Source organism: Rhamphochromis longiceps, linkage group LG9, assembly GCF_057381845.1.
Source record: "Rhamphochromis longiceps isolate RC_006_pf linkage group LG9, R_longiceps_female_GT1.1, whole genome shotgun sequence".
Lineage (NCBI taxonomy): Eukaryota > Metazoa > Chordata > Actinopteri > Cichliformes > Cichlidae > Rhamphochromis > Rhamphochromis longiceps.
In genome coordinates this window covers 29813326-29826253 of record NC_140565.1, presented here as the reverse complement: position 1 = coordinate 29826253, position 12928 = coordinate 29813326, and the positions used below count along the sequence as shown (strand labels likewise).

Here is a 12928-nt window from a genome sequence, read left to right as displayed (position 1 = left end):
TTGTCAGAGAAGAGCACCATTATGTCCCAATCATGGACAGCCAACAATCCCAGGGGTTGTGTGTGCTTGAGTGTGTGTGGGTAAAGGGGGATGTGACGCTGAGTCTTCACGGTTGGCTTGTGAGGCCGGAGTATGTGCAAGAATGAGGTTGTGCCTCGACTCCCCTGTGGGTTAAAGCATTGGTTCCCAATTTCATTTGACATACCCCCAAATCCCTGAGAGATGGTTTCAAAAGCTGCTTCATCAGACCGCCTCTCATGGCATTCAGTTGAACTCATTTTAGACAGGATCTGACCTACTCTCAGCTTGCCGTTTACTCTATAGCAATTACATTCGGCATACCATTTATCAGTTATGCTACAGTCACATTGGGGAAAATAGTGGTTGGAGACCGTGGCGTGGCCAAAATTACTTCAACTATGTGCAATGAAGTTGCAGTTTCATAGCCCAGGAAATCGTTGCTTCTAAGGCAGGGACCGGGTTTGCAACTGCTAATCAGTTGCTCCCTTCAAATTGATTTTGGGGTCAAGCTGGTTAGTGATATATTGTTTGTTTGCTGTCTGTTTCTGTCTACATATACAGAAATTCACATCAAAGAGAAATGTAAGTACTTACATTCAAAGTCCGACCAGAAATGCAAAAATTTCACAATTTTTAAATCAAAATGACAAAATGACTTGCTTTTATAAGAGATTTTAACCACAATGCAATTGCCATCAGTCAGACCACGAATCTTTGGAGACAAGTTGCCTCCCGCTGGGAGACCTCTTGTGGTAAATAACCTGCTACTAGCTAAAACATAATCACCGTATGATGGAGCTTGCCTGTTTGCTTAGTTGAATCCAGGTGGTGATGCAGAGACGGGTTACCGTGGTTGGGGAAAACTGGGTTAAAGCTGAGTCCAACAAAAGGAAGATCAGAGGCATTTTTTCCAAATTGCCCTTTATTTTGCTTCTATTTTCAAATGTCATTACAGGTAGGTCAGTGACATTCGAATAAACATGTTTGCATGTGTTTTCCCCCTTCTGTTTGTAGCAGCAGTTATATCCTCCAAATGGTTGTGATTCAGCTGCTGTACATGATGATTTGTGCCCCTAGTAATTATACCTTCCTTACACTGGGAGAGAGAGTGTGTTTGTGTGTAGGGGGGGGGGGAAATGTTGTTGTTATTCTTAAATCCCCACTCGATGCTGGCTTAATCATTGTCTGACTTGTCTTTGGAATGGCTGTAATTGAAACATTAGCTGTTCGGGTCTATATACAGCATGTGGGCGGATCGCGAGCGCCTTGTGGATGGATTTTAATCATAAGCCTCGATCTTAAGCCGAACCGACTCGTGTACTTCACTTCTCCCTTTGTTTTTATGTATGTATTTATTTATTTCAAGTGTCATGTTCTCCCTTCTTGTCCTTTTCATTCTCATTTCCCCTATGCCGCTTTACATGCGTCGGCCTAGGTGAATCACTTTTATGTGTTTTAAAGCAAATTGTGCACCTGCAAAAGAAGTGTGAAAGCAATCAATCCATTAGCCGGCGCTATCGACGTTCTTTTAACAACCGACGACGCGTGCATCCGGAAGCAAGCTCAGTGTCGACTTGATAGGCGCTGTGTACTTAGTGCTCCTCCACCCAGCTCGCAGGCTAAGAAAAAAAGGACAAGCAACCAAAAGGAAGCATTTACTCAAACGTATTGACCACTTTTCATGAATTTTTCATCGGCTGCTCAAGGCGATGGGTTGCCAGCTGGGTGCGTTGAGAAGATGAGGCGCCCATTCGATGCTGCTGACCACACACAACCCCACCCCCCCATCCCCCGTGGGCCATCACCGCATTTTAAAGGTTTATCTCCTTGAACCTTTTAAACACCTGAGTGATACTGTACTTTAGAGGCCCTCTCCACATCTCTATCACCACTATGACTCACCCAACATTAGACTCTAGGCCTAAAACTGCCTCCGGCTGGCGTTGTCCTTGGCAACAACTTGAGAGCCACGACTTATTCTCTCTCTCTCTCTTTGTACTGTGTATATTTCAGCCTTGGTCTCTCTACTATTCGATCTTGTGTGGTTACCTCAGAGTAGGGTTGAGGAAACATGTTGATCTTGCACATATTTCTCTCCACAGGCAGGGCGGGCAAAAGTCCAGCGCTGCTAGTGTGCGTCTCCAGAGGAAACGCTCCTCTAAAAGCTAAATCCCACCAATACTCCACCCGCAAACACCCCTCACCTTCTGCTCAAATCCACATCACAACCCACCTTTTTACAAGCACCACCTTACTTGACTGTGTAAGGTCGATATGCAGACTTCTGGGCCTGAAAATTATCTATTTTCTTTCACCATCGCTCACTGATGGCACCTGAAAGCACTTGGACAAGGAGTTTCCTACATAGAGCCTTGTGTGGTGCGCTACTAGAGTCACCGCCTTATCAACGCATCATCGTCGAGCGTTACATTTAATTTTAATGTTGAGAAACTACAACACAATCTTTGGATGTCAGCGGAGTGAGCTGTCAAGGCTAAAAGAGAAAGTCAAATGGTACATTTTCACAGGACCTGTCATTTCTATGCTTAGTACACATTATCTTGTCATCTCAAAATATGCACAAAAGTTGAGACGTAAGCTGCTCAATGCATTATTTTTAAGCTTTACTTGCTTATTATTTTACAGTTAAGTTTAAAATTAAACTTTCGTAGTCTGCTATGGTGTGTTATTGAGATAAAACTACCCACCAGTGTTTAGGTAATTAAACTCGTCTCCTGTTGCATTATTAAAGTGACATACATAATTAATAATCGGTGACAAAGACGCATCAATAATTACGTTCCAGTAACGCATATGAATATCTTTTTAGTGCCATTAGCCTCTGTGACAACACCCATTGGTTTTGGGCTCCACATTTTGAAGCTTCAGTGTTAGCATTTGGTGATTTTTAATTGTTTTAGAGTCAGATGTTGCTTTATATGGATGAAAGACTAAAGTGCTAATTTATCAGTGGACATTAGCTGCCTTTCATAAATTGCAAGGGTGGATCACACAGTCACACATATAGGCTAATTACTAATTAAGTAGAACAGCGGTCCCAACCCCCGGGCCACGGACCGTTTGGTACCAGCCGGGCCGTGAGAGTTGAGGCTCAGGTGTGAAATCTTGAGGTTTTCATGGTTTTTATCGTTAACTCTGTTTCCCTGGGTCTTTTCCCCTTGTTATAGTTGTGTGTCTTATTTTGAAAGAAATGTTTCCACGTTACCATAGCGACCAGAGAGCGTTAAGGGGCAGGGAGGAGGATGTTACTCTCAATGTTGTTGGTGCATTTCCGGAGGACGCTGCTAATAAAGTTACAGAATTACACAGTGAATTCACATTTATTATTATTATATTTACCAAATACCACAGTTTTTGTCTTGCTCCTATCACTTTATTTTGTTGTATTTATCCGCGACACCTTGAAGGCCGGTCCATGAAAATATTGTCTGACATTAAACCGGTCCGTGGCGCAAAAAAAGTTTGAGTCCGCTGAAGGAGAACACTAATAAAGCTCTAGAATTTCACCAAAACTGAAGCAAGAACTTCTAGGTTGATCTGCACCAGATAGAAGGCGATAATATTACTCACGTAGTCCATTAAAACACTCCAAAAGGCTCCAACAACGCACACAAAACACACACAGTGAAGCACTCCAGTTTAATGACTAAAAATGAGTAATAAAAATAATTATCCCCAGAGCTCTTACAAGGTGGGTTATTGAACCTTTAAACTGTATTTTGTAGCAGGTTGTAAATGTGTCTTTTTAATGTGTGTGTTGACTCACATTTGGAGAGAGCCTCTAGTGGCCACTAGAGGAACTGTCTGTTTTTGCCACTTTGCGTTGACTTCATTGGAGGTTACTCTTAATAATGCTAATAGCGCTAATAGTTCCTACGTGTGAACTGATTTGTCAGCGTCACGTTTCAGAGGGAGTCTCTTCCTCGTTAGGCACACTCGCTGCTTTGGAAATCAAGTGGCTTTTATAGACAACTCACTCTCTGACTCATTTTCTGTACATCTGTCCAAATCAGGTGGTTTACAACACTCTGTTTCTCTTAACAGAGTCCACACATACACGTGTGCACATAGGCTTAAAAATATTCAAGTTCAAGTGCTACAGAAAATGCATGGTAAAATGCAACAAAAGAAGTAGTTGCAGAAAAATCGTTTGAAGGTTGGGTTCCTATTCACAGTGAAGGAAAGCGGTGTGAGAGGTAGTATATTGTGCCCGGGAAGCTTTTGTAATGTTCAAAACCAACCAATCTGAAGCCGAAATAACCCTTCATCTATAAAGAATGCGCTATTTTTGAATATTCATTTTGGGTTCTTTTGCTACTTTTAATGATTCGCTGTGTTTATTTGTAGTGTTAATGAATTATATTCATTAACAGGATGACCCTCATGCCAAGGGGAAATGCGCTAATTTCTTCCCCCTGACTCTTCATCTTTGTTCCCTTCTCTGTTTGTCTTCACAGGATCTGCGGGAGGTCTGGCTCAACTACCCACCACACCCCCTGCAGGTTAGGAGAGATATGTTTTATTATTGATGTTTATTTTGTCTGGGTACCTCTCATTAAAACTCACCTCACCCCCAAGACACAAAAGCCTTCGCGAATCTTTGAAGTTTTCTCGTCTAAATGTGCGTGTTATTTTTCTTCTTCTTCTCGTGTGTGTCGGTAACAGAGGTGGGCAAGCTGTTGGGTATTTTGCCTGAGGCTGACTGAGCTCTTTATGGCTGTCACAAGGCTCCCGGTAGCCTTCCACTAGTTTCTATTGTTCTGTTCCCTTGTCTCGATGCTCTCCATTTTGGTCGAGACCCTAATCCGCTTTTTCACTTACTCAGTCTCTCTTGCCTTTTCTCTTTGCCACATCATCCCCCCCGTTTCCCCCCCTCCTCATCCTTTCTCCATCATCCGTCTCTTCAGTCTCTCTCCGTTCTGCTGCTCTTTGCTTTGCATGATCTGCCCAGAAACATTAAACATGTCAACAGTGTTTGTTTGAAATTAGGATTTGGAAGAAGAGATCAAAGATGCCATAACAGGATTACAGTCCCGAATCACATGGGGCCTCCAGGGACCGTCAGGCATCCTTCTCTCTGATGTGTTTGCGAGGAGAAAGTGTTTCTTTGTGTGTATGCCGAGTCGTCTTTAAGCGCTTTATTCTCTTCATCTTGCTGCGTATGTACATTTTTACACATCCTGCTTTTGCCCCCCCAAAAAATAACATTGTGCTTTTTTGTTTACCTACAACATATGTTTGGGTTTTTTTTTTTTATATATCTTAGCCTCCTCAACCCTGTATTTGTTATCCCCAAGATCCACAGAGAGCCTGGATGTTTTTTGTTGATCTTGTTCAGTGCTCAGACTAAACCCACTGTGTACCCAGCAGCCTGTTTTCCTGGTGAGCTGCACAGGCGGTGGCAGCAGTTAATGTGGGCAGGGTGGAGCTCTTGGGTCAGTCCTGCTATGGCTCTGTGGTTCGGTTGGTTCCTCCACAGTGTGCTTGAGTAGTCATACAGCCTCATTACCACACACTGTGCATTGCAGAGGTTTCCTCTGGGTGGTCCTCTGCCAGTGGGATAAGACCTGACTAAATTGTGTCAGCCTCTCGGTAGCTTGAAAGCACCCTGAACCGTGATGTGATCTAAGCTGTATTTACCCTTTAATTGTTTATGTATTTAAGCATATAATCTTGGAATTGGAAGATTAGGCCTCATTCTCAAATATGTGCAGAAAGTTCTCACCCTGAGGAAAAGTTTATATCACCGCATGCATTTAAAGCTACAATCGCCCATGCCGAGAGACCTGTTGACAACCCCCATCAAAGAGTGCTCCCCAGGGACAAATGTTGACGAGCGGTTGTTGCAGGTTGCTGGCAGGAACTGTGAAGCAGCCGCTCAAGCTCCAGTTACGCAGTTCAATACAAACAACATGTGACCGCAGCAATCTCACCTAGACATGGCCAGGAACCTCCAGCCAAGCTGTTGGGAAATACTCATTGTTCCCTAGCGATTGGAGGTTGCCGATTGGTCTGTAGACCTTGAAGTGGATCATGGAGAAACGAGGGATATTCTAAGAGAAAGGTATGCACTCCTAAAGGCAGAAAGTAGGAGAATTTCCATCAGAAGAAACTGGAAAAGAAGTGTCAGAATCAGAAGCCGAAGAAAAGGCACATCTTTGCAAGAGTGACCTGTGCTGACATAGATAGCATTAACCTATCTGGAGAACGCTCCTGCTGTGAGGCCTCATTTCCAAAGCATTTTCTTTGGAAAAACATTGATTTAAATAAATAAATGCTTGGGCTGCGATAATGGAGTTGATAAATGTTTTTTACCCTGAGACATGGACTATGGCTCGAGTGAAAGAAGAAGGGGAGAAAACAAGCTAATTTTGAGCCTAACAGAAGACCAATATTTGAAAGCAGGCCATGAGAAAAGGAAGGAAGCATGGATGAGAAATTCACGGCCATTGCTTAAAAAATGCTGCCAAGAAATACGAGTTTAATGACTTTTATTTGGATTTTTTAAATATATTTTTTGGGTCTTTAAATAAAGGTTTAATTAAACCTTTATTTAACCAGGACGTCCCTTGAGATTTAAATCTATTTTGGTGTCGTAGGCCAGTCCAGGCGTGTTGGTGCCACCTCTGAGGTGACAGCCCCACTAGGGGTTAAATTAACTTCTCATCAGCACTGATGAAGCCTCTTGGATGAAAGTTAAAATGTCTTCAAGAACCTAAAAGAAGTCCTGTCGCCTTTGACCGAAGCACACGACCGTCATGACCTGAGTGACTGAGTATCTACACAGACATGTTCGTGCTCTCTGCTTCTAACTGAGCCTCTATTGCCTAAATCTGCTGTTGAAAGGTAACAAGGTGTGCCAGCCTCCCCCCCGACCAAGAGAGGGATGACAGGGCAGAGATGAGAGAAGCTACCTTAATGAGGTTTGAGGCGACGGTGATGGCAGCTGGAGGTGGTGTGTGTAATTGTGCGTACACAGATCTTTGTCATAGACGCATACACTACCCTGCAGCAGCCTCACCCTACAGAATACTGCGGATCACTCTGCGCTCCTTCCTTTTTCCTTGATTCACACCAGCACATCATCACCTCCAGCTCTCCAGAATAATTTACCAGAACATCATTTACACTGAGTTTGGATTGCCAAATTCCTCCTTTAGTTTATTGAGGAGATACATGAGAGTCTGGATTTTTTTTATTTTATTTTATTTATTTTTTTTGGCCTCAGAAGACCTGGGCTCTGATTCTGCTTTCTGTCTGGACTGAGCTGAAAGTGATGCTTTGAAGCCATTTCAAACATGTTTTTTTTTTCCCCCATCTTTTTTCAAAACTGCTGTTGATTCTTCTTTTTTTCTGTCTCCTCTTCACTTCGTTTGAAGCCTTGCTGCTGGCCATTTCCCCTGAAGGATAAGTTCGCGCCTATGAGTGCTGAACTCGTCAGATGTCGTTAGTTGCGATGCATGACATTTACACGCCTTTCGTTAATTAACAGAACGAGCAAAAAAGGCAGGAGTGAAATGTTTCTTAGGACACACTGGAAGATGGAACCATGACATTACCGGCAGCACTCCAATTAAAATACTGAGTTTAAAAATACATCTCTGCTCTGTGCAGCGGCTCGACATGGGAGACTTTGAGAGCGCTGTTTACTTGTCATTCCATCACGAAAACGCAGACAAAAGAAAGTGCTGGAAAATGAAGAAAGTGGCTATCTTGCCTCTGAGAGCCTTGCGTGTATTCTTTATTCTTATTTTCAGGGTACTTCGTAGTGTAAAATAGAGCAAACTAACAAGGTCAAGTGAATGTGCATGCGTTCCCTTTGAGTGTCCACGTCTCAATGTTTCTGTTTTCTGTGGAAAAGATGTCTTGGTCAAGCTAACAGTTGCACCACGCAGAGACCAATTAGTTCATTCTAGCAGCCATAAGGATGTCTGTTGATTTAACAAACATGCGTGTACACATTTTCTTTGCATATCATTTCTTCCTCTTCTTTCTTCATATGTTCTTTGTAATGAGCACAGACGAGAGGAAATGCTGTAGCTAAAGAGAGCCGTGGACCCATCTACCTCTGAACTCACCAAGCCCTGGAGCTAATGTTAAAAGCATAATCTATAGCGATTTACACAACTGAAAACCGCTCTTTCAAGTCTCATCACAGTCACAAGTAGGCTCACATAACAAGCCAGCGCATTTACAGTACCACTGAGTCACCAGAGATATTGACTGTGGGAATCATCAGATTTACAGAGAGTGGTGGGGAAAGGGAGCTGTTTGACTTAAAACTTAATGACTAAGAGATTCCATCTGCTCCAGATCATCTGAGTTTGTTTTGAGTCGGAGGAAAAACACACACTCTAAACAGGCCCTAAAGCAGCGCATACTGCAGAGGTTCATCTCATTTACTGAATTTATCTGACACTCTTATGCAGAACGACTTCATTGAGCAAGTTTCTCTTTGGTGTGTTATTCAAGCATCCTTGAAGTGGTCTTGCTGGCTGTTACTAGATACATATTCAGGGCTGTGAGATATCCCAAAGCAAAGAGCACATTTTTAAAATGAATTACAAAACGTATATGCAAGGGCAAAAGAGTAGATTTAACAGCGAAAAGCGATTGGGCGCATCAAACGCGAGCACATTATTCATAACTACGTATCAAATTTTATTCAGAAAATTTCATATTTATTTCTTTACGTATTTATGCCCAGAAGTTGGGAAATTCCTGCAGTACATTAGCCAAAACGTTAAAAATAACCCGAAATGAATTGAGTTAAATAAAGAACAGCTCAATAAAATGAATACAGTGCGTCAAAATTATGATTTAAATGGAGTAAATGAAGTATCAAAAATGAAAACAGGTCAACAGTGGTAATAAAATACCTTGTAAAAAAAGATAAATATAATACATAAGTAACTGAAAAGGTAAGAAAGTGCTGGATAAAAATAAGCAAAAATATAAATAAAGTACAACAAAACACAAAACATTACTCAAAAAATGTAATAACACTAAAAATACTGAACATTATTTCTACTTAAAAACAAGTTGAATACAAAACTGCCAATAGAGCTTTACCGCTTGTTTTTTCTGTCAAATACACTCACTGGCCACTTTGTTAGGGACACCTTCCTAATATCAGGTTTTTTGCCTGATATTAGATTTAACCAGAGTCATTTCCATCCATGATGTCATACGCCTGCTCCACCACATCCCACAGGTGGTGCACTCCTGGATTAAGCTCCGGTGACTGTGGAGGGCATTTGAATACATCGTTGTGTTCAAGAAACCAGTTTGAGATGATTTCAGCTTCGTGATCTTATGAAGCAGGGTGCACTGTGGGCAAAACCCCAACCCTACCCTCTCGACGACGATAATCATATCAGACCACGTTAGCGGCGTTAGAAGACAGGAGTTGAACCTGGTTGGCTGCTGAGTGTATATCCTGTTACAGTGGTGGACGTTCACATTAAACACAGTCACCCTAACTCTGAGTGATGTCAGTGCGAGAGAATTTCCCGTTTGCTAGAGCAACAGTGAGGTGCAGCACTGACAGAGTTTAGGTCAGGGGTGTGTGCAGGGGATTCAGGTTCTTCCTCTTCAATCAAAACACTGAAAGAAAAACAACAAAAACACACAGACTGGTTTTGTGTTTGAGGATATGTTATTATGTAGAAGCAAAGGAGGGTCTTTCCCAAACTGTTAGCACCCTGGAAGCAGTCTGTAATTTAGCATAATCACCGTGCGCTCTAGCACTAAGCTCTCTCTTTACCTGGTCTAAGGACTCGCCAAAAAGTAAACACTGAAAAATTGCTACTCACTAAATGTTGGCTCTGGCTAGTCTCAGATCTATAAAAGATGAGTAGGAGTGTGTCGGGTACAAATATTGAAAAGTGATCTGGCACACGTACGTAGCCTTGGAAGGGTCAAAACAGACCAAGTGCTGGAACTCACTGATAAATAGACGTCTTGTTTATTGTTGCCACAGCCATCATCCTAAACAGGAACAACAGATTTCAGCGAGTGCTGGCATTCTGTCTGTTTTCGTTATATCTATAATGACCAGAGCTCTTTCAGGGCCCCATATCTCGTCAGCAAACCTCCTTTGTTGCGATCTTTGTCCTTTTCCAGGTACAGGAGCCGCAGACAGACAGGCAGCTGATTGAGACGTCGCCGGTCCTCCAAAAACTGACCCAATTCGAGGAGTCTATCGGAGTTTTGTTCACACATGTGCGCCTGCTGGCCAGAGCCTTCACCTTAAGGACCGTGGGCTTTAACCACCTCACCCTGTAAGTACCTCCGCTGTTTGTTTGTGGATAATAGAGTTACGGCCAATTAAAATGCAAAGTGTGGCGCTAGCAGGCCAGATGCAATTTGCAGGGATGCTGCAGAAATAGCCAGACTTTTATCTGCCGCTCCCTTCAGAGGTGATGAGGCATGATGCATTATAATGTATAATATAATCTGAAATGCTGGGAGTTTTATATGTTGAGCATTTTAAATTGTTGTATCTGTTGTGAATGCGGCAGCCGCCTCCTCCCACATCATCATTATGTTTACCCCCTGCAGCTTATGCATGTTCTCGCCGTCGGTAAAGCTGCTTCTGTAACAAATGATGTCTTGAATGTCATGTTCAAAGTACCTTAGTGAAAGATGGCTCTTTTTTTTGGTTTGTTTGTTGGCACAAAGCCTAATCCGAGGGTTTCACAGCCAAGAGTGAGGCCCAGGGGACTGTGAAGTCCTCGTGTTTGTAGTCTGTGGTACCTGTGAGGCCATAACCCTGCTGTCACATGGGAAAAAGGAGATTTGATTCATGTCTTATTTCACTGTCCACCCTGTGAACTCCTGGATTCTCATTTAAAGCTTTTTGCTTGTCCGTATTTACTTTGTCATATATATTTATATATGTATAACACTGTTACACAAAAGACCCTTTTTCAGAAAGTAATATGTTTACTCCACACAATTGAGGGCTGAATCTGAGAAACTAAGGGACACCTTGTCCTTTGCTCCTTCTCCAGCTGGGCAAATAGATTCTAATTTCAATTTCGCTTCCAGTATAAATGAAAACAAAATAATCTGGAAAAAGTTGTTTTTTTTTTTTCCCTTGGGTTTCCTGTACAGCGATGCGTTTTTCCTCAGACTCTGGATTTCCTGATTCTGTGAAAACACTGAAAAAATTGACCGAAGCTGTTTGTGTCTCTGGATCGCTCAGCGTCTCTCAGGCTTTCAGTAACACGTGACAGCGTTACTCAGCCTGGGTTTTATGTCGCTTAAACCGAGGCTGCTGTTGCCGCCCGTTTGCATTAAACCGACATCTCGTGATGGAGGCAGGCCGGTTGGGACTTGAGGTTGCTTTTATGAGACTTTATATGAGGCTTTAAAGTCAAACACACTCCCTGATTAAACCCTAACTTTCCACGCTCCACCACCTCTACCTTTTTTATTTCATTTAATTAGATTTTTTTAACTGAAGTATTCAGTTGGGGGAAAAAAAGTTGTATAATAGGACATTTAACCAAAATAATCATGATTATGATTTTTTGAGAGTGGCTGCACCGCCCCACAGTTTGAGATCCAGTGCCCTGTCGCCTGGTTCTTTTGCCAGGTTGTTACTGTAGCAGTCTTCTAGATCATTCAGCTGCTTCCTTAGAGAGGATCTCGTCCCATGGTTGGATGCACTTCAACTCCAGCACTGCAGCTGGTGTCAGTCGTCCTGCTCCTGCTCTCCACTGTGGACTAGTTAACAGAATCTTCTGCAGGTGGAGATTAGGTTCAGAGAATGCAGGCTTAAGGCACACTTCTGAATTGGCTTTGCAGTCTAATAGTCAATTTCGCTTTGGAAGGTTCCTAACTGGGTGAAGTGATCCGGAAGTGTCTGCGTGGCAGTCGTAAAAGCTGGGTGAATTCTCCTGGATAAGTTATGGATGGAGGGAATTTGACTTTGGTCATGGGAATCTTAAAGGAAAGGAGTTATGTTGGATCATCTCTCGAGCTAGAAAGAATAAGAACAGATTACTTTGTAGGCTGTCTGCTGGACACACTGGTAAGGGGATTAATGTGAGAACAGTTGGATTCTCTGATAACTGAGTTTCTCTTTTCCTGAGTTGTCAAAAATTCTCCTTCCTTCCTTTCCGTAACCTCGTGACAGTTTCCTTTGAGATATGTGAGAACTTAGTGTCATTTTTGAACTATTTGCCCGTGCTCCATGTTTCAGGCACACAGACCTGACTTTAAACACAACAGTCCCACCTACCTGCTGTTCAAGCTTAGTGGCAGCCAATCAGAAGAAAGTTGCATTTAAAAAAAAAAAAAGAGGTTAAAATGGCTTAAACGGTAAAGATTATTTAACTCTATGAATGTTGCAGGTTTCAAACACAACATATTGATCTAAACATGAGCATTAAACTACATACAATAAAACATATACTAACTCTAAGGTGTAAGTTTGCTTTTTTCCCCTTTTTCTATTAATTACAGTGTTTCTCTGCAGTGCTGCTGTGATTTATCACTGACATTGGAACACTGGAATTTTTTTCCGCTTCTGTTTTGACATCTGTTCAATAGTCAGTAAAGTTACAAACTTCTACAAGGACGACTTAAAAATTGATCGGGAAGAGAGCGGCCGGGTCTGCCCGAAACAAACTCGTCGTTATTGTGTAGCTGCGCTCGTTTACTCGTCACATGAAAGGCTGAAAAGATTGCAATTTTCATAGCAAAATGTTTCCACTAATGAGACCGTTCACTCCAATTTGAGGTGTTTCTGATTCAGACTATGAGAGGGTTATTTGCAACTGAAGCTTAACTCACTTCTGAGCTCCACCAAACAACACACTAGTGAGTTTGACAGCTAAAGCAAATTAGCCTTGGCAGCACACCTCTGATATCTTAT

General features: G+C 42.3%; 1 protein-coding gene across 3 annotated transcripts in view; it reads left to right on the top strand.

Moving 5' to 3' along the window:
* Positions 1-12928, top strand: part of drosha (drosha ribonuclease III) — a 136570-nt gene that overhangs the window by 88262 nt on the left and 35380 nt on the right. For all 3 annotated transcript variants that reach the window (XM_085419187.1, XM_085419186.1, XM_085419188.1), the window contains 2 exons: positions 4500-4544; positions 10168-10325. In XM_085419187.1, the coding sequence (XP_085275313.1) occupies positions 4500-4544; positions 10168-10325 (203 nt within the window). The remainder of the gene's footprint in view (positions 1-4499; positions 4545-10167; positions 10326-12928) is intronic.